Source organism: Macaca mulatta, chromosome 20 (assembly GCF_049350105.2).
Source record: "Macaca mulatta isolate MMU2019108-1 chromosome 20, T2T-MMU8v2.0, whole genome shotgun sequence".
NCBI classification, from domain to species: domain Eukaryota; kingdom Metazoa; phylum Chordata; class Mammalia; order Primates; family Cercopithecidae; genus Macaca; species Macaca mulatta.
In genome coordinates, this window is record NC_133425.1 from 51,359,592 (window position 1) to 51,384,607 (window position 25,016).

The 25,016-nt window shown below is 47.3% G+C and overlaps 1 protein-coding gene across 14 annotated transcripts in view; it reads right to left on the bottom strand.

The window, feature by feature from the left end:
- The window catches only part of LOC699486 (liver carboxylesterase 1), a 44,875-nt gene that overhangs the window by 15,752 nt on the left and 4,107 nt on the right, over positions 1–25,016 (bottom strand). For 5 of the 14 annotated variants that reach the window (XR_013411749.1, XM_077986044.1, XM_028841465.2 and 2 more), the window contains exons 2-11: positions 24,205–24,409; positions 21,590–21,734; positions 18,858–18,991; positions 16,434–16,587; positions 14,703–14,810; positions 11,393–11,497; positions 6,822–6,860; positions 2,834–2,974; positions 849–929; positions 439–586 (exon numbers count right to left, since the gene is read on the bottom strand). Coding sequence is in view for 12 of the 14 variants with exons in the window: in XM_077986044.1 (XP_077842170.1) it covers positions 439–586; positions 849–929; positions 2,834–2,974; positions 6,822–6,860; positions 11,393–11,497; positions 14,703–14,810; positions 16,434–16,587; positions 18,858–18,991; positions 21,590–21,734; positions 24,205–24,409 (1,260 nt within the window). In the remaining 2 variants the exon portion in view is untranslated. Of the gene's footprint in view, positions 1–438; positions 587–848; positions 930–2,833; positions 2,997–6,821; positions 6,861–11,360; positions 11,498–14,702; positions 14,811–16,433; positions 16,588–18,857; positions 18,992–21,589; positions 21,759–24,165; positions 24,413–25,016 lie in introns of all 14 variants that reach the window. The other 9 variants (XR_013411748.1, XM_077986043.1, XM_015126193.3 and 6 more) reach the window with 5 other exon arrangements.

The following is a 25,016-nucleotide window of genomic DNA, read 5'->3' on the forward strand; positions in this document are numbered from 1 at the left end:
GAGCCTTCAAACAATGACAAGTGGAAGCTGGTGGATAAATACCGCAGCTCCCTTGCCACTCAGATGGGATGCCCCTGAGCACTGTATTGTCCTTGTTTACTTGAGTTTCCCAGCTCCAGTTGTCCACAGTGGATACTCGCTTGGCAATGCATCATGGATTGGATTCCATCTCTTTCCTCGCTCACTTCCCCACCTCCCTACAGAGGTTATCTGGGATCATCAACTTAAAGAACCACTTGCCTCTGGATTTTCTTTTCTCACAGTCTGTTGCTGACAAAAACCAAAATCAGACAGCACCTCACACCATGCTATATGGAATCAGCCTTTGAAGTCTGACCCTTGGCTGGTTCCAGGTCTGTCTATGCTGGGAGGTAGGTGGGTCAGATACAGAAGCTGGTGGGGTCCATGTCCCTCCCCTGTTCGACCTCTGGGACTCACCTCTGTGGTGCCGGGCCACAATCACAGATGGGAAAGAAAACATCACATCTGCTAACAAGTCCAGGAACAGGTCTTTCTTTTTGACAGGGTCATTTGTTCCTCCTAAGTATTTCTCAGTGGCTTCTGGAATCAGTTCCTTAGCAATGTACTGAAATAGATCAATAAAGTGACCACAACCCCCTGGTGAGTGATGCAGCTTCTCCAGCCCACCAGGAAGGGCTGCCTCAATGGTGAATCTCACGAGCCCTGTGCAACTCCCTGCTAGGGTGAAAAGTGAAGTGGGAAGGATAGAAAGATGGGGGAAACCTGAGGCCCAGTCTTCATTCTGCCATTTAATTGCTCCACGATTTGTGGCAAGTCATTGTCCCTCTCTGCGTCTCAGCCAATTCCCATGATTCTTAGACTCTTACAACAAGGGGATAGGACTTCCACAAGAGTGACATGGCTGTCTTCTGGTCCAGTTTCCCTTCAGAGAGTGGATAGCCCATCAACTGTTAAAAAAAAAAAAAAAAGTTAACCATGTATAAATCATTGGGAATTAATGAGAAGAAACAAATTTACCAACCGACCAAACCAATGCAGACTGAAAGTCCTCTAATTTGATGGGATTTTAAGGGCATGGGTCTTTACTGAAATGGGCAAAATCAATTAATCAAATGGGCTTACATCCAGAAATTCAAGCATTGCAAAGATTACCAAACTTTTTTTTTCTTTTAGGAGAAGCTGTGGCAGTATTTTGCAGTGTGTGTGTGTGTGTGTGTGTGTGTGTGTGCGCGCGCGCGCGCGTGTGTGTTTGGCTGGGATCCCTACAGTGGTCAGTGACATGGAGAGCCAAGGTTTCTGCCAGGCCTGTGTGGAATGGAGGACTCTGGAGAAGAGGATGTAGACCTCCCAAGTACTGCCATGTGTCACAGATGACACTGAAAGCCTTAGATCCTGCCTTCGTGGCTTTGGTCTTTGGTAGAACTTCTGAAATCCTTCTGAGGGGTGAACTGCACATCTCTATGCACATAACAATTCTTCCCAAACCTCTGCACTCAGACCAAACTCTAGCATCGCTTATAGCAGCTTAAGGCTGTGTCCCTAGAATGACCCCAGTATCCTTAACATACCTGCCTGGGAAGGCTCAACCCTGCCAGGACAATTTACTCTGCTCCAACCAAAACCTGGAGAGAAGCAGACAGGCCCCTGAACCCAATTAGAGCAGTTACTTTAGAAAGCCTGCAATCATAAACCCTTTCTCTGCCCTTTGGGATGTGAATCTATCACCCAACCCTGTTTCCCGGAGGACCTGAGAGCCTTCTCTTTGCAATGCAAACATTCAGGGAGCTCACTCCTGATCTTCCCAGTCCCTGTGGAAGGAGTAGAGGCTGACTTCAGTGGGTTCTTCCTGCAGTCTAACGCATGGCTTCCTGTCCTGAAGATAAGAGAAGTTTGTTTCTGCCCCAGGTGAGCCAGGATGAAGACATCCAGGTGGCCTAGCCACACGGACCAAGCCCCTCCCCACAGACCACAGTGTGTTTCCCTTGGCACACCTGGCCTATGAAACATTGCCAGGCTTCTGTTTCGGGGATGTGAGTCCAGTCCACGCTGGACTGTTTTCCCTATTGCAATCATGTTACTGAATAAACCCGTCCTACAACTTTAACCAGGGTCAGCTTTGTTTATCTTCAACTGGAAGGAGAACCCTTCTTTACTTCTAGAAGTCAATCACTTTTTCCATTTATTTGTTTCCATCTTTTATTTGAGGTTTAGGGGTACCTGTGCAGGTTTGATCATGAGTAATTTGGGTCTCTGGAGTTTGCTGCATAGATTATTTTATCACCAGGTATTTATCATGGCACCCGATTAGGTAGCTTTTCCATCCTCATCTTCCTCTGACCCTCCACTCTCAAGTAGACCCTGATGTCTACTATTCCCTAGAAGTCAATGGTAACTCAAGAAGAAGCCACTTTCTTTGAATATTTCCAATGAGATGATGAAGAGCACGAGTGATTTTCGGGGGAACTACGCATAGGCAGCCCGAGGTGGGAAGCCAGGAAGCCCCTGACTGACTGCCTCTCTGTACTCCTCAGCTCCTTCCCACTCCTAGGCCCCCTCAGTTTTCCCATCTGCACAGTTATTTTCTCTACTGGCCCTCCCAGAACAGACACTTCAGGATTCTTCAATAGGAAGACAATCAGAGAATCTAGGGAGAGGGAATCCCAGGGTCCTGATACCCAGGTGGCCACTGTGCCCTCCTGGAGAAGGTTTCCATGGAAATGGTAACTCCTGCTGAAGGGGACAGCTGCCCAGGACTCAGAGTGAAGCTCAGAGAGGGAAGCACTCCTGGGACCAGAGACAGGAGGGCTGATGGGGGTGGGTGAGTCCTTCCAAGAAGCCTGCACATTCTCACCATTGGAATAATCCAGCCAAACTCCTGCTTGTTAAATCCGACCATGTAGGGGACAGTGTTGAACTTCCTTTCAGCTTGAAGTTCTTCAGGTGTTTTCGGCAGCAGCAGCCCATCAATCACGGTGCCCAAGAAAGGGTGACTCTGGGAGACAAAAGTGCAGTGCCTGTGATTCCCTCCCTGGTCACACCCACGTCCCCAACTCTGCCTGTCTGAGGGTGAGACCAGTACCACAGACCAGCATGGCCTTGGGCCATGGCTGCACATGCTCAAGGTCCTAACTTAAGGGAGTAGGTCTCTGTGACTCAGGGGTAGAACTTCAGGCAGAGACTGACACTGGTTAGGTGATGAGAAGAGGAAGAAATCTTCACTCAGGTTGAAATATATGTATTATCTATATAAAATTACATGTTTATATATTTCAATTTGAAGTGCATGCATTTCCCTCTCTCTGTCCACAGCTGATTTTCGGTAGCCCCGGCAGTTGCTTCCGATAAAGCTCCCATGAGCGCTGAATTAGAGAATACAGAGTCATCACCCAAGGGGAAATAATGTGTTAGGTTCTTGCAAACCTCTGGCCACAACATTTTCATCAACCTTCTTTTATGTGTGGGTTTCTGTTGAAAGACACTTCCACAGCTCCATCTCACACAAGAGGTGTTACTTTAGCCCTTTCCATCACAGCCTTTTGTATGAATTGGCCAATTTCTTTCTCCTTTTCCTGCACGTGCTATTTTGTGGATTTTTCAACACCGAATGCATGGCCAGCAGCACTGCAGCTCCTGCCTCACCCAAGCTTGTCTCACACAGGCACCTTCCCCGTAAGGCACAGCACAGCCTGCTTAGCTCAGGAATGCCAGACAGCAGCGCTACTCTTGGAGCCACTCTAAACAGTGACATCACCACAAAAAGCACAAAAATGCAGAACACATGGCACTAAATAGACCGTGAAGAGGACACTTGTTAGCATGAGAGATGAAATGAGAAGACAGAGGTGGCCTCACCGGATCTCAGATGGAACGTGCCCATCATGCAAATCCACCTTCCCCTGCTCTGTGCCTCTGTGCCTGTGTGTGACCATGAAAGTACCACCAGTATCGATTTTGGGGTTACAAGGACATTTTAGCAAGCAGGTGAATTTATAAACGCAGAATCCATGATTAATGAGGAGAGATGGTGCTATCTATCTGTATTTAAACAAGAACTGTTACTGATCCATGGGTGGCTTTGAGGAGGTACTGAACCGTCATCACTCAAGGAGCCTAGACTAAGACTTGATTCCCTATTAGAGAGAAAATCATGAAGAAAAGAATCAGTGATGAACTCACAGTATATTGATCCATGTCTTAATTTTAGGTTTTACCTTTGATGAATAATTTCTATATTGTCACAGATTAGAGAGAGCCCGACTCACGTGTTGCCATCAGGGCAGCTGGTTCTGGGTACAGTTATATTTTCATAATTCATATTTAGTCACAATGGTGTAGTTGGTAAGATAGAGCATGGACATTGAAAGCAGATGAACTGGATCTGAAGCCTGGCTCTGCTACTTACTGGCTGGGAGTTTCACCTGTTTGGGCCTCAGTTTTCTCATCTAAGAGGTGAGTTATTGTGAGGATTAAATGGCTGAACACATGTGAAATACTTAGCACAGCACCTGGTGTCTGGAAGAGCTGAATGAATGTTAGGTATTACTTGTTAGCAGGGTTGCTGTGGGTCCCTCTCCTAGACCCCAATCCTCTGTGCCATCTTCCCAGTTCCACGCCCCATGGGCTGTATTTCCCTCCTGGAGATCAGATGGAACTGGACAATTCTTAGCCTTTGAGACCCTATGGCTTCCAGGACCTTTGGTCTGCTCTACAAAAATCAATGAATGATGAGCTAGTTCAGGCTGCCTGGGGGAGATATTTTGTGAAGTGGACCAGACCCAGCTGGACAAGGTGCAGATCCTAATCCAAAATGGCTGACAATACGGAACAGGATTGGGGTGCAAGTTTTGCCTCTTTGAGAGGCTGTCCAAGAAGGCCTGCTCTGGGAGGACAGCAAGAGGAGCAGCCCCTCTGGAAGGAAGGTGCAGGGCAGGCTACGTGGAGGAGGCGCCACCCGCCTGCGGTGGGCTCTGGGCAGTGAATTGTATTGACAGGTGAGGAAAGGAGTGAGAATTTCTAAACAGTGGGAATCGCATGAGCAAAAGATTGCAGGTGTCACTGGGCAGGGTCAACTCCAGAAACGCCCTAGAATCCTGGGCTTGGAGGGATGCGGTGGGGCAGGGTCTAGAGGGACGGACAGGTGCAGAGCCTGCCTTCTGCACAGTCTGGCACACAGTGCGCATGCAGTTGTGTTTTGAAGGACTAACTCCATGGAGGGAAGGGGATTTGTCTCATAAGGAAGGCCAGGCTTTTAAGAAGTGGGGGTGACATACTCTAACTCTGTTAAGGAAGGCGAGTCAGGCTGCACCAAAAGACGTGGAAATGGGGAGGGAAGCTGAAGTAGAAGAGGATAAACGAGGAGAGAGACAGGAGCACCCCAGTTGGACGGCAGCCATGCAGAAGACTCCCATCAGCAACAATGACAAGTGATTGCCGCTGTCCACTCAGAGTTTTCAAGTGGCTGCCCTGTGCGGGCATGACCTTGCATGTGTCAGAAAACTCAGGGCATCTTCCACTCCCCTCTCTTTCTCACCTGCTGCATCCTGTCCATCAGCAAATCCTCTCAGTTTTTCCTTCCAAGATATCCAGACTCCAACCACTCCTCCCATCCCCACTGCCACAGCTCTGTCTAAGCAGCCAGGAACCTTTGCCTGGATTATGGCAACACAGAGGCCGCCCAGCTGGTCAACTGCATCCACTCTGCCCCTTTCCTACAGTCTATTTGAACACCAGAGCCAGAGACCTTTGTGAGATCTAAGATCATGTGACTCCTCTGTGCAAAACCTCCAAAGGCTTTCCATCTTGCTCAGAATCCAAATCCAAATACTTTAAATGATCCCTCTCCCACTGCCCATTACCTCTTCAGCATCAGGCCAGCCTGTCTGCACACTCGGTCCTCTCCATCCAGACTGGCCACTTCCATCAGGGTCTTTGCAGTGGCTTTTCCCTCTGTCTGAAATAGGCTTCTCCAGGTTTCCTGACAGCTGACTTCCCGCCTTCTCCAGAGCTTGGCTCAAATGCCACCTTCTCACTGACCCATTCCCTGATCCTGCTACTTCAATTGAAACCCCCCACAAACTAATGCTGCACACCATCAAACAGAATACACACCTGATTTGCTTTTCTATTGCACTCTCCCTGCACTGTAATGGAGGGTCCCAAGAGGGCAGGGAATCTTTCTTGTTTCACTCCTTTATCCCCAGCTCCTAAACAAGTCCTGGCACATATGAAGTGTTTATTAAGTCTTTGCTGAACGAATCTCATGTACTCCTCCCAAGACCATTTAAGGAGAGTGCTGTGACTTCCAGGGAGGCAGCATAGAGGACAGGATTGTAAGATGCTGCAGAGGTGATGTCACCAGAAACAGTCAACCCACTGGGAGGTGGGGGTGGGGGTGAAGAGATCGGGAGGATATGTTGGAGTTTCCTGTGTGCTGGGAGGAGGCGAGTGTCCTTGGACTGAGATTCAGGCTTCCCCTCTCCATGCCTAATCATCCCTGCTAGCTCTGCTTCCTGATAGTGGAAGGTTCTGGTTCAGCCTCCTCCCATAGTGCCATTTTGAGGAGCAGACAATGTAAAAAAGAAGTGGAGTGGGCAGCGTCCATTCCATGCAGAGGTGATGCCAGGAGCACTGTACTGGGAGTCAGGAAAATGGGTTCCAGGCCTGCCGCTAGTCCTCCTGGCTGTGTTACCCAGGTGAGTCACTGCCCCTCTCTGGGCCTCAGCAACAAACACACAGGAGTTACTATAATTACCCAAGAGAGGATTCTTTCACTCACAGTTAATTGGAGCTTAAAGGTGCTAAGACTCAAAACCTGTAATCAAGAAACAAAAGGTCCTTACCTCTCTGGGGTCTCCATGTAAATCCAGAGAGAAGAATTTCTGTGAAGACAAAGGCAGAGTATATGGGTTAGAGGCTTCCCAGGAGAACACTGAGCTGAGTGACTGGGTCAACAGAAGTGGGCAGGACTCTGGCTCCGCTGAGCCTGAGCACAGGGTGAAGGCATAGCAGGGAAGGTTGGGCATCCGCATGGGAAGGACGGGCCAGGGACTCTGAGCCAGAGTTGATGGAACTCTGGAGAGGACGCCCACTGGTTGTGGCTGCCCAGCCCCCAATCTCTCTCCCCTTCCTCTTCCCCTGGGAAGAACATGCAATTCTCCTTCAGAGACCTCCTTCTTCCCCCATCACTCCATGAATTCATACATCTATATGCCACCTGGTGTGCTCCATCTCTCTGAACATGAATATTAGCTCAGGAATGGACATACACCCGTGTCAATCCAATAGAGTTTACCCCAAAATTTGTGCAGGAATTGTTTAGAAAGAGGGTTTTTATAAATTACCTTGGGCAGTATGGCCATTTTCACAATATTGATTCTTCCTATCCATGAGCATGGTATATTCTTCCATTTGTTTGTGTCCTCTTTTATTATAGATTCAATGCCATCTCCATTAAGCTACCAATGACTTTTGTCACAGAATTGGAGAAAACTGCTTTAAAGTTCATATGGAACCAAAAATGACCCTACATTGCCAAGACAATCTGAAGCCAAAAGAACAAAGCTGAAGGCATCACGCTACCTGACTTCAAACTATACTACAAAGCTACAGTAGCCAAAACAGCATGGTACTGGTACCAAAACAGAGATATAGACCAATGGAACAGAACAGAGCCCTCAGAAATAATACCACACATCTACAGCCATCTGATCTTTGGCAAACCTAACAAAAACAAGAAATGAGGAAAGGATTCCCTATTTAATAAATGGTGCTGGGAAAATTGTAGCCATAAGTAGAAAGCTGAAACTGAATCCTTTCCTTACTCCTTATACGTAAATTAATTCAAGATGGATTAGAGACTTAAATGTTAGACCTAAAACCATAAAAACCCTAGAAGAAAACCTAGGTAATACCATTCAGGACATTGGCATGGGCAAGGACTTCATGTTTAAAACACCCAAAGCAACGGCAACAAAAACCAAAATTGACAAATGGGATCTAATTAAACTAAAGAGCTTGTGCACAGCAAAAGAAACTACCATCAGAGAGAACAGGCAACCTATAGAATGGGAGAAAATTTTTGCAATCTACTCATCTGACAAAGGGCTAATATCCAGAACCTATAAAGAACTCAATCAAATTTACAAGAAAAAAACAAACAACCCCATCAAGAAGTGGGCAAAGGATATGAACAGACAGTTCTCAAAAGAAGACATTCATACAGCCAACAGACACATGAAAAAATGCCCATCATCACTTGCCATCAGAGAAATGCAAATCAAAACCACAATGAGATACCATCTCACACCAGTTAGAATGGCAATCATTAAAAAGTCAGGAAACAACAAGTGCTGGAGAGGATGTGGAGAAATAGGAACACTTTTACACTGTTGGTGGCACTGTAAACTAGTTCAACCATTGTGGAAAACAGTGTGGCGATTCCTCAACGATCTAGAACTAGAAATACCATTTGACCCAGCCATCCCATTACTGGGGATATACCCAAAGGATTATAAGTCATGCTGCTATAAAGACACATGCACGCCTATGTTTAATGCGGCACTATTCACAATAGCAAAGACTTGGAATCAACCCAAATGTCCATCTGTGACAGACTGGATTAAGAAACTGTGGCACATATACACCATGGAATACTATGCAGCCATAAAAAAGGATGAGTTCGTGTCCATTGTAGGGACATGGATGCAACTGGAAACCATCATTCTCAGCAAACTATTGCAAGAACAGAAAACCAAATACCGCATGTTCTCACTCATAGGTGGGAATTGAACAATGAGATCACTTCAACACAGGAAGGGGAACATCACACACCGGGTCCTATTGTGGGGAGGGGGGAGAGGGGAGGGATAGCATTAGGAGATATACCTAATGTAAATGACGAGTTAATGGGTGCAGCACACCACCATGGCACATGTATACATATGTAACAAGCCTGCACGTTGTGTACATGTACCCTAGAACTTAAAGTATAATTTAAAAAAATAAAATAATAAAATAAAAAATGGAAGTAGTAACTTTTACCAGAGTAGGAATGGATGATGGACTAACGTTAAAAAATAAACATATATCATACAACAAAAAACAAAATAAAATGAATAAAATAAATAAATAAAAAATAAAAATAAATAAAAAAAGAAAGGGTTTTTAAGCAGAGAGGATGCTGTCTTTAAACTTTCCAGGAGACATATCTGCCTAAGAGTGAAGCCAACACAGATGTGCAAAGCTGAAGGATAGAGAATGGTAGATTCTCAATAATATCCTGCGATCATCTGGATCCAGCCATGCCTGAAGCCATCAACTCCTGAGATTTCCAGTTTACAAGACGATGCTATTACAACACATTTCTTTTTCTGTTCAAGGCACTTGGGAGAGTCTCCTCATCTCCCATTAGAGAGCCCTGACTCATACAAGCTCACTGAGTCTCATCCTACCCCACGCTTCTCTTTGGTGTGTGTTCACCAACATTGCAGTGACTGTAATGTTGCCCTGTAGTTCACAGGTCAGACCTCTGCTCAGGATGTAACCAGTGCAGCTCCCTCCATTAAGGATTGTAGTCCCACTAGTCAGGAGTGTGTGTGTGTGTGTGTGTGTGTGTTTGTGTGTGTGTGTCTGTGTGTGTGTCTATGTGTGTGTGTGTGTGCATGTGTGTGTACAGGAGGCAGTGGGTAATCATGGAGGCGCTTCCACAAGATCTCAGAAAAACTCAAAAGGATGTTCCAGGATCTTAGGGATGGGTTTTCCCAAAGACTCAACTCTTGCCTTTTAACCTGAGTCCTCTGATGCCACATGCAGAATTGCTGGAATATTCGCCTCCTTCCAGGCATGAGAAAACAGGTGTGTTTTAATTCCTTGAGCACTTTGGTCACTTAGAGCCTGAGCCAAGACCTAAGCCCCAAGACCACACTGGACTCAACCCATGGAAACACAAGTAGAGTCCAGTGGTAGAGGCTGGCCCTGAGACCCAGGAGTAGCCTCAGGTCCAAGAAGAGAGTCCAGGGATCAGGCCACTCCTGAGCTTGGAATTTACACCCTTCTCCCTCAAAGGCAATAGTTTGCAGTGTCCCTGGGTGCTGTGTCATCTGGGTGTTTGTCCTGCTGGGCTTCCCTGTGATGAGAGACTGCCATGGCCATCCATCAGTCCTAAAGGTCCACAAGTCCTAATATGTGAGGATAGCAGGGCCAGCAGAAGATACTCTAGACCTGCAGGTGTGGGTTGTAGATCCCACAGTGTTGCTTCTGTGACTAATTTGAACTGTAACCTGGGCCAATTACAAAATTCATCCTTTTTTTTACCTCTATTAAAATGGGCACAATGATCTCAAAGCTGAATTTCTCAAGAAAGATAAGGTGGAGTCAGGGTTAAGGGCATGAACTCCCGAATTCCACTGTCTAGTCTCAAACCCGGCTCCTCCACCTTCCCTGTGAAGCATCCCTGATGACTATAATGAATGCTTCCCCTCTGTGCTGCCACCATACTCAACCTGTGAAGTATACGAATGTGTTTCTCTTTGGATAGATCCTTGTGAGCAGGGACTATGTCCACTTCATGTCTGTTTCGCTACCACTAACACCCACCCCTACATACTGAGCATGGATGGATGGATGGATCAATGGAGGGATGGATGGAGTTGGTCAATATATGAGGTTCACATGAATTGGATGGCTACATGAATAGATGGGTGAAAACTAGCAGATAGGTGATAACTGGATTGTTGGGGAGGAATGGGTGATGGAGTGAAGATATAAGGTGACTGGATGATCCATGGATGGTGGATGGATTGAAAATAGATAAATACAAAGTTATGAATAGGTGGACATTAGATCGATAAAAAGATATGAGTTAATTGGATGGATTAGTGAACAGGTAGATGGATAAGAAGATCATAGTACATGGATTAACAAATGGGTGGACAGATGACTATCCTAGGATGAAAACTGAGGTAGAGTCTCAGAAAATCTAGAAAACTGGACCACCACCAGGTCTAATACAGACAGTTTCTAAGTCAACCAAGATAAATCGTGACATCTTTCTGAAAATCTTTGAGCTTAATATCTCCATCCCCCAAATTCAGAATGATGGTGTCCGCTGGGAATATATGACATTTAATTTCTTAACGATAAGTGTGAAAACAAGAATGGCAAAATAATAAATTTTGGTCAGGATTGAGGATTGTTACACAATTTTTTATCATGTTGTTTTTGGACTTTTTTTTTACATGTGTGGCATTTTACACTAAAAAAGGACAAATCAGATTCCCCATTCAGATACTGAGGCTCCTGAAAGGTGAGAGACACTGTCCCAGGTAACTGTCCCAGGGCAAGAGTAGAGCTAAAATGAAGAAGTCTGGGACGAAGTTTACAGGGTTTGGGCTATGGGAACAGGCACACCTACCATTTTCAATGTTGTCTCCAACAGCTCCTCTTCCGTCTTCTGTCGCAGGCAGTGAACCATGACAGCTGAGGTGGTGGTTTGACACCCAGCAGCAATAGCAATTTGCTGCAAAGATCACAGGCAACAGCAGAGTTCAAGAGCTATTTCCCTTCCCTCCACCAAAGTGCAAAGTGGCATACTATCCCAAGCCCACCTTGTACAAGTGGCAGGGGGCAGCAGAAGATACTGTAGACCCGCGGGTGTGGGTTCCAGATCCCACAGAGTGTTGCCTCTGTTACTTGTCTCAATTGTAACATGGGTCAATTGTGTAATCTCTCATCTCTGCTACCTTATCTCCATTGCAATGGACGTAATGATCTCAAGCTGAATGTGTCAAGAAAGACGAGGTGGAACTACGGTAGAGAGCATGGAATCCTGAATTTCCTTGTCTGCTTTCAAATCCCGGCTGCTCCACTTACCAGCCATTAGGCCGCAGGCAGTCCACCTGATTTCTTTGGGCCTTGGTTTCTCCACCCATGGATGGGAATAAAGACTGCACCTACCTCATGAGTTAAGACATATGGGAGAGTGCCACATCTCCCACACAATAAACACGTGCGGAATTGCAGGAGGCCTAGATAAGACGATTCACACAGAGGCACTTCAGAAGGTAGCGAATGTGCTTTAAAGGTGAGTTCTAAAGAAAAACACGATGTCTTCCCTTGTAAGACATAGACGGGGTTTCTCAGCTGAGTGAGGCGTCTGTGGCACAGCCAGGAGTTTCCAGCTGCTCATTTGTGTACTAGAGTCGCAAGCAGTAATCAAGTACAACTCTTTAAGGCATAGGTCAGCAATGTGCCCATCAAGGCCAAATAGTAAATATTTGAGGCTTTGTGGGCCACGTGGTCTGTGCTGCAACTTTAACACTGCTGTTGACATGAAACACAGCCATAGACATGAGGTAAATGAATGGGTGTCACTGTGTTCAAAGAAAACTTCCTTTATGGACACTGAAACTTGAATTTCATATAATTTTATGGTTCATGAAATATTATTCTTCTTTTGATTCCTTTCAATCATCAAAAAAATTTTAAAAACCTATCTTAACTCAAAGGCCATGCAGGCATAGATCCAATGTGACCATGAGCGATGGTCTGTTCACCTTTGTCCTAAGTCAAGCCACAGAGCAACACAAATTAGTGCACCAAGAACTCCTTCAATCTTTAAAAATATGTAAAAAATGTAAAAATAAAAAAAGCCCTCCTGAGAGTGAGGCTCCCTTATGCCTGTCCTGGGGATTGGAGTCAGTCTGCCCAGCACACTCTGGTTTCCTTCTTTTCTAAGAGTCCAGGGACATCGAAACAAAGACAGGACAGTGAGCCTCTCTCCTAAGTGAGCTGGAATTGGGGCGGAGAGCTGCTAATGTAAACACACTCATTTTTCACAACAGAAAAGACAGCCTGACTACTTTCTGGAACCAAAAGAGAGTCCTTAAGCTTAGGGGCAGATAGGGTGCTCATGCAGACTGGAAACAAAGTGCAGCCAGAAAGAAGGGCACAGAGGGAGAGCAGGCAGGCTCCATGGTGGGGAGGCAGAGCAAGTGCACAGGCCGCCAGAGTCTGGTGCAGGTTCTGGGACAGAATCAATGCCCAGGGTGTTTCTCGAGTAAATAAACAGGGAACGGGAGAAGTAGAGGGCGAGACAGAGAGAGAGAGACAGACAGACAGAGAGAGAAAAAAGAGAGTCTACGATTCCCATCATTTTGTAATTTCTGTTTCCTATTTTTTCACAAAGCCCAGCCTCATCCCAGACCTCTATTTCCTTGAAAAATTAATTCTCCCTTTATAAAGAAGTGTTTGAGACAAGGTTTTGCTTTGCTTCCCAGGCTGGAGAGCCATGGTGCAAACACAGCTCACTGCAGCCTAGACCTCCTGGGCTCAGGTGATCCTCCCTCTTCAGCCGCCCATGTAGATGGGCCCAGAGGCTTGCACCACCATGCCCAGCTCAATATTTTGATATTTTGTAGAGACAGGGTCTCACTTTGTTGCCCTGGCTGGTCTTGAACTCCTGGGCTCAAGCAATCCTTCTGCCTCGGCCTCCCAAATTGCAGGGATGACAGGCATGAGCCACCACACCAGGCTAATGCTCCTTCTTGACTTAAGTTGGGTCAATGGGCAACTGTTGCTTATAACCATTGAATTCTAAAAAAAATTCTCAAAAATTCTAAAAATTCTTGACATCCCCATTTTCTCTCCTATGTACCAGCCCTTTAAATTTGGATGCTGTCCTCAAACAAGCTTTCACATCTACTGAAATCCTCCATGCCACTGGCTCCAATGGGCACTCCTCAGCCTAGGTCTGGATTCCTATTTGTCACCTCTTCCTTTGGCTTCCAATCATTCTCCAGACAATGACAAAATCCTTGCCAGGGTCCTGTGCAGTGTGACCCCTGCCAACATCCCAGCTCTCAGTACTCGCCATGCTCCCCCTGCTCTCCCTGAGCTGGCCCCGTCGGCCCTGTCTCTGTCTCTCCCTCGCGATTGGGATGCGGCCTCCTGCCACAGGACACACGCATGTGCTGCTCCCACTCCCTGGACATTCCTTGCTCCTGACTCACTGGTCACTTTTCCGGCAGCCTTCTCTGGTAACCTCTTCCCGCCCCGGGACTCACTGCTCTCTTTAGATTCTGCTGTAGCAGCAAGTACCTCACCTTCACTGCTCTTGTCATAGGTGACGCTTTGTAATTGTGTGATTCTGTAACTACTCATCTATTCCCTACATTATAGCAGAAGCTTGGGGAGTTGTTAGGTGTTTGGCTAGAATGCAGAGCCACATAAGGCCATATAGTGTCCACATTTCCTCCACACAGACATCTGGCTTTGAGCCAAACAATGACCTCTGCACACCTCTTGTTCTTGCCTTCACTTATTCACCTAGTTTTGTTGTGTGAACAAATGAAACAATGAGTGAATTCTCCAGGAACCAACCCTGGTTATCAGGCGCTCAGTGTGGAACCGTTCTAGGCCGACAGCCCACAAGTGGGTCCACAGAACTCAGACCCTGAGAGATACAAGACATCATCTCAGCCCACTGCCTCCCAGCTCTGTCCTGATCACCTGCTGCCCTTGGCAAACCCCCTCCAAGCCCTGTGTCGGTTTCCTTGGTTGTGAAACTGGGACGTTAATCAAGGTGTCTCCTCGCCCTTCCTGCTCAGCCACTGATGCCTCAAGTGATTCTAGGAGAACATTAGCTAGAACCCACCGCAAGAGAGACCCCTGAGGATTCAGGAGCATAGAGCCAAGGGGGTGGGGGCGTCCACCAGGAGACCTACCTCAGCCAAGGGCTTGACATCACCTTTCTTCACCAGAACAGCAGTGAGAGCCACGCCACTCTCAGAAATGGCCCGGTGGAAGAGGTTCTTTGCCAATGGAGACAAAACCTGAGAGCAGAGTGGAGGGGAGGAGAGTTCATGCTCAGGAGTGGGGTCAGTGACTTGCTCGCTCTTCCAGGCTACATCTACCCCACCTCTGCCCTGACCCATTCCCCTGAGACCCTGGGGCTCAGTGGACGCAATGGCTCCTCACCTGGCCCTGCCTGCTTGCCAGGCTCTCCGCCCACCTGGCCACCCAAGGGAACCTCAGCGGGATTGGGACAGAGCACAGGGCAGGGACATAATGGGAGGTGTGTGGCAGCCGAGCCTAACCAACAAATTTATTGGAAAGGCAGCTTAGCATCTCCTAGCCACAACTTCCGAATCAGCATCTCCATTAATCAGAGTTTATCCTAAAAAGTGATCCTGGCGGCACAAGAATATTTCTAAGAATGCCTCTGCTGTTTATAATGATACACACTGGAAATAACTCACAGTTCCAATATTATACAATTGGGCTAATAAATGGTTTTTCATTTTTATCATGGAATACTGTGCAACTGTAAAAGATACTATTAAGGGACAGCACTTAATATTTAGTAAAATAGTTGCATTGTATTATAATATTCAGGAAAGTACTTTTGTAAATAAAAAAGACAAAGATAGATAATAGATGATAGGTAGATTCATTGATAGGTAGATGGATGGATAGATGGATAGACAGATAAATAAAAAGTCAAGGAAACAAGACTAGAAAAATCCATGTCAAACTGAGCACAGTGACTATCCCCGGGTTATGGGATTGTAGATGGCTTTTTGTCTTTCTTAGGCTTATCTGTATTTTTCATTTTTCTCTACTTTAAAAAGTATAAAAATTTTTCCTCTTGTATTCAAGTACAAAACCAACACAGGATTGAAGACTCCAGCAGTGGGCTGACCCTCTGCCCACTTCGAGGCAGGCGGAAGGCTTCCTACAGCTCCCGGCACTTCTCATCTGGTTTTTCACCCCAGCTCCCCGTTTCTCCCGCACCCAATCCCCCACTCCAGCAGGACCCCTCATACCCCCAGGTTGCATCTGTGTCCCACAACCCCTGCCCCATCCCTCCCTATCCCCGGCTCCATCCCTCCTTCCTCTGCCCGCCTCCCCTAGCCCACCAGGCCCAACAGTCACAGAGACTGTTGCCTCCTTCTTGGGCATGGACCAGCCATCAGACCACCCCAGAGGAATCCCCAGCCTGCTCAGTGTCCATGTCCCCTCCACGCGTAGTTCTGTTTTAACTAAACAATGAGCTCTGTCCACCTCTTGTCTTTGCCTGCCCTCACTCATAATTTATGCCTATCCCTACTTCCCAAGAGAAGGGATGTGAGTACTTATGTGAAAATGAGTGGGAAGGAGAGAGAGAGAGAGAGAGAGAGAGCTGAACCAAGCTAGAAGAGGAGAATGCCACCATTGCAGGCTGCAACTGGAGATTCATATGGCCCCGCAACACTAAGCTGAGCTCTGAGCTTCCTGGGGGTCAAGGAGAGCTTGTTCTTTAGCTTTCCACCCCCTGATGCTAGGCAGTGAGTAGGGTCAGTTCCAAATCCAGGTATTGTAGTCAGAGGTATCCATAGCTGGACTGACAGGTATCCAAGAGGTCTCATCAGCATCACATCAAGCATGGGGTTGGACCTGGTGCCAGGAGCACTCACAAGAACAGAGACACTTTCTCCTCCCGCTGACTCTCCAAAGATGGTCACAGAGCCTGGGTTCCCTCCAAAGCTGGCAATGTTGTCCTGGACCCAGTGCAGGGCAGCCAGCTGGTCCAGGTGACCCCAGTTCCCCCGGCTGTGTTCATCCCCTGTGCTGTGAGGAAGAGAACAGGTTGAGGGTGGGGAGCAGAGATGTCATGGTGGGACCTTCAGGACTAGAGATGGGGCTGGGGGCTCTCAGGGAGCCTTTAAGAATAAGACTGGGCTTCAGCATCTCTGAGACCCTGCCTTTATTCCTACAGCATTGTGGTGATGTATAGTTCTACATTCACTCAACTGGCAACTATTTACTGAGCATCTACTGTATGCCTGACACCATCCTATGAGCTAGAGCACATCCGAGAGCAAAACAGGCAACACCTGTGATGACACAGAGCTCCCAGTACAGATCACAAGCAGATAAACAGATGTATAGAGAGAATATAATGATGTTAGGTAGTCAAAGTGCATTGAGGTAAATACAAAGGAATAAGAAAAAAAACAGGGGTGGCACAGGGGGTGCCATTTCAGATTGCAATCAGGGAAGGCCTTTTGGAGGCAGTGGCATTTGAGGTTTTGGAGGCAAAGACCTTCAGAAAACAAGCACAAAGAGCACATGAGCCTTGTAACTCTCCGAAGAAAGGAATTCCAGACAGAAGAAAAAGCAAGTGCAAAGGCCCTGGGGCCCAGTGAAGGAAAGTGTGAGTCAGGAGGTGCAGCTAGAGGAGCCCTGGGGCCCTGATAAGAACTTTGGCTGTCATCGTAGGGAACATGGGAACCCCTGCAGGGTTTTGTGCAGGGGCATTGCAAGATTCAACACACATGTTAAGTGATCACTCTACTGTGCGACATAGTCTCAGGATAAAAGTGGCAGGAATCTGAAAGTGTTAGGATCATAATCAAGGTGAGAGACAGAGAGCTTTGACCGGGTAAGGAGCCAGAGAGAAGGTGCGAAGTAGTGGATTCTGAGTGGATTCTGAAGGTGGAGCCAAGAGGGTTGTGAGAAAAGAGAGAGTCCAGGCTACCCTGAGGCCTTTTCCTGAGCCCCTGGGAGGATGGGACAGCAGCAACTGAGTGGAGGTGCGGTGGGAGGAGCAGGGGGTCTCTGTTGTGGAGAGGCAGTGGGAGTCAAGGATTCAGCTTGTCCCTGGGAAGAGTGGGGTGCCCTTTAGACAGCCAGGGGTGGGGAGAAGGCAGTGAGTGATGCCTGCGGGATTCAAAGGTGAGATGGGCTGGAAACAGGGGCTCTGGGCTGCTCCCTGGGATCACTGGAATTAGTAGGGAGGGAGAGGGAGATAAGAGAGGCCTGTGGACAGGGAGGAGGAGGGAACAGGAAAGGGACTGGGAAGGAAGCAGGTTGCAGTGGCTGAGCGGCCATTGGCTGCTGCTGGGAGGTCCTGTGAGGTTGGATGGAGAGCAGGGGCAGGTCATTGGTGACTGCGATGAGACCAGCCGAGTGGCGTGTTCAGGAAGAAACCTGACTGGCATGGGTCGAGGAGACACACGGAGGAGAGGAAGTGGAGAGAGATCGTGAAGCAGCTTTATCATAATGGCGAGCAGAGAGACACAGGCTGTGGCTGAAAGGGATGAAGATGATACTGCCAAGACTGACCTGGGATGCCTTGGTCATGGATAGACCGGAACCCATCCTCCATCTCCCTAGGCAAATATTCTCATCAGTGAGTGGAATCCCTCCCACAGCCCTCCCAACACTCGCTTAGGGTTGGGGTGCTGGGATGGTAACACTTAGAAAAGGTTCATAGTAGTTTGTACCTTGAAGGAGATCTGACTCCTGTCCCCATGGAGACCTGATGGGGAAGACTCCATCCTTGCTTCCTGCACTTGCCAGATTTCAAGCAGAACATGGGGTGAGAGGACCCCAACACTCCTCCAGGAAGGAGTCAGATGCTCCCAAACCCCACCTTTTGCAGCCCCCATTCCTTCACCCACAACATGCTCTGAGCTCCCTCTGTGACTCTGCCCCTTCCCTGCTTTCCATGAGAAGTCAGATGTGTCAACCTTCAAGAGCTGGGCTGCCTGCTAAGTGTCATGACAGAGAAATTCAATGTGCTGGATAAACATAGGTGAAGAAGAGATGAGTATTTCAGTGGAGGTAACTGGGGGCTGGGTCTTGCAGGATGAAGAGGAGTTCTTTAGGTAGAGTAAGCATTCCAGGCAGAGGGAACAGAACATGGAAAAGCTCAGAGGCAAGCGGATGAGTGTGGCTGGGGAGTGAGAGGGTAGGTAGTGTACTATTATGAAGGGGCTTGGATGCCTTACTATGGAACCTAGCTAAGGTCCCCTGAGGGCTGACATGACCAGAGCTGGGTCCCAGCAGCCTCACGTTGGGGGTCAAAGTGCAGTGAGGAGAGTCTAATTTCTTACCTGAAGAATCCCCAGATGCCCAGGCGATATTGAATGGTCACCACCACCACGTTTTCATGGGCAGCAAGGGCCAGCCCATCATAGGTTGATGCTGCACCCACCATCAGCCCCCCTCCGTGGATCCACACCATCACCTGGGCAGCGGGCAAGGAACATACCAGTTACAGGACGCAGAGCAAGGGAGCACTCAGAAGGCGTCTTGTTTGGTGACCTACCTGTTGGTCACAACTGAAGGAGGATGTTATCCAAAGTTCACCAGTGCCCAGCAAGGTTGCAAAAGGCAGTCTCTCTCCTCCAAAATTCTCCCAACCGGGGCCCAAGCCACCACCCCACTGCACATACCCTGGCTGCCCCTTCCTTTCTATCCAGCCTCCAGTGCCTCCTCCTCCCAAGGCTCTTCATGCTGAGAACATCATCATGGGTATAGCAAAGGCTAAGGATGTCGTGTTCTCCCCCTCACTCCCTCAAGCCTGAACTGTTCATGCAGCTCAGCGTACCCTTGAAGAGCCCTTGTATCTCAGCTTCATCTCAGTTTACTCTCTCATGGTGAAGTAAACTTCTCTGTGCTTGAATGATTGTCTCGAGAAGCACACATGCCTGTGATGGTGTCTCTTCCTTAAATGCCTCCTCTATGCCTCTGCATTCCCAAATCCTATCCATCCTGCACAGCGCAGCCTAAAACCCACCCGCTTCAGGATGCCTTCAATCAATGGACTAACACTGTCTGAGAACTTACTATGTGCCAGGGACTCTGCTAATACCCGAGGATGAGAGTGGAAACAATTCCTCATGCATGGTTCTTGCATTTTAAAAGTCCACATAGCAGGGAAGAAGTGAAAGGGGTTAAAATAATAATATTGTAATAATAATATTAATAAAATAAAAAAGAACTCATAAACTACGTCCCAAGTGCTGTTCTAAGCACAGTAAAATAAACTCTCCACTGGGTAGGTACTAATTCTGTCCCATTCTCCAGGTGGGAAAATGGAGGCACTTAACCTGCCCAAGGTCCTACAAATCAAAAATGGTAGCAGCAGGACTTTAACCCAGGCAGTCTGGCTCCAGAGTCCACACTTTGAGCTGCCCAGCATACTGCAGGCGCCGGCCACAGAGCAGTGAGTCCACTGTTAGGGTAGGGGTACGAGCCTGCCTCTGCCTACTTAGCCAGGGACTGAGATCAAGCTTAGTGGTCACCCTTGACTGATCATATGTGATGATTTCCATTTTGAGGAAACAGAGGCTTAGAGAAGTTAAGAAACTTCCAAGTCTCTCAGCAGAGGCAGAATCAGGATTTAAACCTAGACCATGTAGTTCTAGAACCTGTGGCCATTCCTGGAGGTTCTCCTGCCTCGAGGTTCCCAGAGCCCCTGTTTCTCCCACACCTCTAATCCCTGCCTGCCTCCTGGGGAGGGACTGAGTGTGCATCCATCTTTGTGTGAAGGCTGAGCCCGCAGGCTGGCCTGCAATAACATACTGAAGAGAGAATATGTCTCTACAGCCCAGATGGCAAGATATTTGAAGGCAGGGGCTGCGTGGAGTGGGTTCATGTTCCTCCTTTTGCTGAAACACCGGGTCTGATTGTGTATATGGGGCACTGAGTACACAATAGAAGAAAGAAAAGGAGGAAAGAAAGAAGGAAAGAAAGAAAGAAAGAAAGAAAGAAAGAAAGAAAGAAAGAAAGAAAGAAAGAAAGAAAGAGAGAGAGAGAGAGAAAGGAAGGAAGGAAGGAAGGAAGGAAGGAAGGAAGGAAGGAAGGAAGGAAGGAAGGAAGGAAGACAGGAAGACAGGAAGACAGAAAGAAAGAAACTTTTTTCCCCAATTCCTCTGTCTTACAAAGCACATGTAGAGACAACTTCTAGTCCCACGTTCGCAGACCTGCTCCCCCACTCCTGGGCACCATGCCACGGTGCCCCTGGGAGACTGGCTGGACACAACACCCCTTGTTTTTACACCCTGGAGTGGCCTCCTTTGCCAGAAGATTCTACCTATCCTGCAACCTGCAGCTGGCAGCCTGCCCCACCTCCTGCCCTTCACTTATTTGGGAAATGCTGACTCACTGGGTCATCAGCCTTTGCCAAGACAATTAGGGAGGGAAAATAGGTAGAAAAAAATCCCAGATATTTGGCCAAAGGCAAAAGGAAGTGCTTCTGGGTTTGTCCCACATTTTTCCCTTAAAGCCCGTACCCGGACGGTGAAAGTTACCCCAGATTAATGTTGGTGTGCTGGAGAAAGGCCACATACAAGCTCAATGCCCTACTCCGTGTCAAAAGCACTGGTTTGAAGATCAGAAGACTTGAACCAAACTACCCTACTGGGTGACCTCCCCTTCCCTCTGGGCCACAGTTTCTCTATCTGAAAAGAAAGAGTTGGGGTATTGGTTTTTCTCTAAGTTTCTTCCACTGCTAACATTATTGAAAATCATGTCTTACCCACTCTGTGTATCAGATTGTTCATCTAGTAACTAAAAGTAATTATTCTCATCCTTCTATTAGCATGAGGGAACTTGGAACAATTAAGATGTTCATTAAAGATGCACAGCAAACTCCCCCAGAGTCCCTGTGTCACGAGGGGAAACTGAGGAGTGGAAAGCCTGTGTTTCCTGTGGAGGCCCTGAGGTCCTGGCCTTGAGGTGCAGTTCCCTCCTCAAGCTGCCTTCATCCCCTTCCCATCTATACTAGAAGATCCGGGTTCCTGGAACTGACACACCTTGACCAGGGGATCCCAAGGCTTACCGGCAGCCTGTTTTTCTTGGTCAAGTCAGCAGGAGTGTAAATATTGAGGTAAAGACAGTCTTCAGAAAGCTTGAGAGGAATGTTCTCTTTTCGGTTTGTAAATAGCTCTGAGAGTACCTGCCCTGCCACGGCATCTTGGGAGCACCTGGGGAAGGGGAAACAAGAACCCCTGGAGTTCAACCACATCTAAGCCAGGTGTCATCGAAGGCAGCGCCTTGGACTGGGAGATTTAAGCCTGAAAATGGACTAGATATTTACAGACTCACGACACTGTAGTGAGTAGGAGGCTATCAGGGGCTCCAGGTGGGGGCGCTGGGATTTACTGAGGTCTCCTAAGACCAAGCAGAGTGAGAAGGGCTTCACACCTCTTCCCTTCCCGGAGCATTTGGGACTCCCAGCATCAAGGAGGGGAGACAACAAATATACTGATCCTACCTGGGAGGTGACATTTCCCTGATAGCTGAGGAGGGAAATCTTTGTGGGACAACATCAGGAGAACTGTGCTCTAATTTGTCTCTCCCACGCATTTACAGGGTGACTTTGGGTGAATTCCTTTCCCATTCTGGGTCCCAATCTGCCAGGTCTAAGTGAGGGGAGTGATTTCTACATGGGTCTTGGAGCCTTGACACGTCAAGATTCTACCATCTGCCTCTCTCAGGAAAGTGCTGTTGGTTACCCTGATGAAAGATCTCAAGGATACAACATAGATGAACACTGGTAATAGTTATTGAGTCCTTCCAGTGTTCCAGGCACTGTTTTAAGTACCCTTTGTATATTAACTCATTTAAGCCTCAGATCAGTCCCATTACATAGGTTCTATTATCTCCATTTTACAAATGAGAAAACTGAAGCCCAGAGAGGTTAGAGAACCTACCCAAGGTTACATAGCCAGGAAGATTCCTGCCATGTGGTTCTTATACACAAGTATATTATAAGCCACAGTCCCAGATCTCAAAGTACCGGAAGGCAGGCGTCACCGCCCCCAGTAGGTACATGAGGAAACTGAGGCACTCAGGCTCTGGATGACACAGCTGTCAAGTGACAGAATCAGAGCCAGCAAAGATGACTTCTTGATTTCCATCCTGGGAGATTTTCCTACAGAACACCCAGTACAAGCAGCGTAACAATAATAATAATAATCAAAAGACATTCCAATGTGAAGAAAGGGAAAAAGAACTCAACTTGACTGGTCTTCAGATAAACACAAACTAAAGAGGAAAATACTATTGCTGTTATTGTTATTATTATTTTGCCTATCCAATAGTCAAAACATTTTTAATAACCCCAAGCATTGCCAAGAGTCTGCCAAATGGAGATTTTCATACATCAGTGGGAGGAGTGTAGTTGGAATATTTTGGGAGGGAAATCAAACAAGAGATATATACTCTTTCACTCAGAAATGTCATTTCTGAGAAGTTATCCAAAACTATTCACGAGTGTGCATAAAGGTTTCACATTCATGATGTTATATTATTAAAAACATCATATGTAACTTAATAACCCCAAATAAAAGCTTGGGGAAATTAATTATGGTTCAATACCCAATGTAATGCAGCTGTTAACATCAGGCTGTGCTATTTCATGGGATGGAATGATGCTCATGACATACATTTTAAAGGAAGAAAGTATAGCAACAGGCAAAAAACTGGAATACAAACAAAATATTAGATCATAATACTTTACCATCTAAAACACTGATAGTTGTTCTCGCTGGGTGGTGGGATATTGTATGTGATTTTAATATTCTTATTTTTCCTTCTCTGAATTTCCTAAATTTTCCATAATAAGTATATATTACTTTTGCAGTCACAAAATAAAAACAGTATATATTATTTTTTTAAAAAGGAAAGAAAGAAGGCAGAGGTGGACTGCTGGAAAGCCTCCGAATGCCTGGCTACTGAGATGAGTGGGGTCCACTCTGATGCCTGTAGGGTCCTTGGTACCCTGGGGAGTGGTGGTGAGGCCAATTAGAACCTTTGGGCTTTTCTTCCCAGCTTGGCCAGGGTGAATGGACTTTTGGGCTTTTCTTCCCAGCCTGGCCAGGGTGAATGGACACACCTCCCATCCTTCTCCTCAGGAATACGGAACTGGGCACACTTGAGAGTTGAGCACTTGCCGAGCGGACACCTCAGTACACTTGCCACCCACACACCTTCTGGCCCTCCCTTCTCCCCACTGTGTCAAAATTCAGAACAGAGGAATTCATGGGATCCTTCCTTCTGATCTCCCTGGCCTGCTTAAGTGCTTCTTTGTTTCCAAGGCACTTATCCCGTTCTAATATTTCACATAATCTATGGAGTAATTTGCATGTTGTTCTTCTCTGTCTCCCGCTGCTAGAATGCACGCTCCATGAACCTAGGGATCTTTGGTTTGTTCACTAATGGATCCCAAGAACCCAGAACATGCCTGGCACACAGTAGGAGCTCAATAAACATGTGTTAAATAATGGACTCCAGAATGCTGTGAGACTTCTGGAATGTTCTTAAGGATCTACAATGATCTTAAGGATTCCAGAGCAAAGGATCAACCCATCGGGGGACTGCCTTGACTCCTTCCTGCATCACTTTGAGGCAAACATCCCCCACAGACACATGCCACAGCCATCCCTGGCTTACATAGGAGGGTAAGAGGTGGCATTCTTCACGAAGCTCCATGGCTCTGCAGGCTGCGGTGGAGTAAACCTCAGGGGTCCAAGAGGGGGCTTGGCAAAAGGGATTCCCAGGAAAACGGCCACAGGCTGTGCAAATCCTTCTAAGCTGACGAACTTCCCCAGCACTTTGCCATGCACGGTGTCCACCACAGGTGGCGAGGACGGGTGCCCTGCTGGACATGGAGAAGAAATCAGGATGCATCAGAGGCAAAAGGCTGGACCTGGATTCCAGGTGGGGTTTGCCACTTTCTAAGTGAGTAATCTTAAATAAGTCACCTAAACCCTCTAGGCCTCAGTTTCTGTTGATATATCATAGGGATGAGGATCAATGTCCTTCATAACTCATCGAGCTGGTTTAAGGAGCAAATTAGAATTGGAGGCATAAAAACATCCAGCCAAAAATAAATGCAAGAAGGAGAGCTACTAGGAAAGAACAAGACATTTAGCTTTCCCCTTAGAAGCCTCTGGAAACATTTATCCATTACAATCCTGGCACTGAGCTGCATGCTGGATGAGAGGACGAACAAGGGGTGCCCCATATTCTCAGAAGCACTGACCCTTATAGGGAAGGGTCACATATAGACCTGGGCCTACAGCTGGGAAGGAAGTGGCCGTGTCCTGGGAGAGGTACCCATAAGACAGTCTAGGAATTAGAAGAGGGGCAAGGCCTTCTGATTGTGGGCATCATGGAGGAGCTGGGACTTGCGATAGGGGAGGATTGAATCAGAGGAGATGAGACACAGAGGGTGGTACACAGCAGAGAGAAGAGAATGTGCT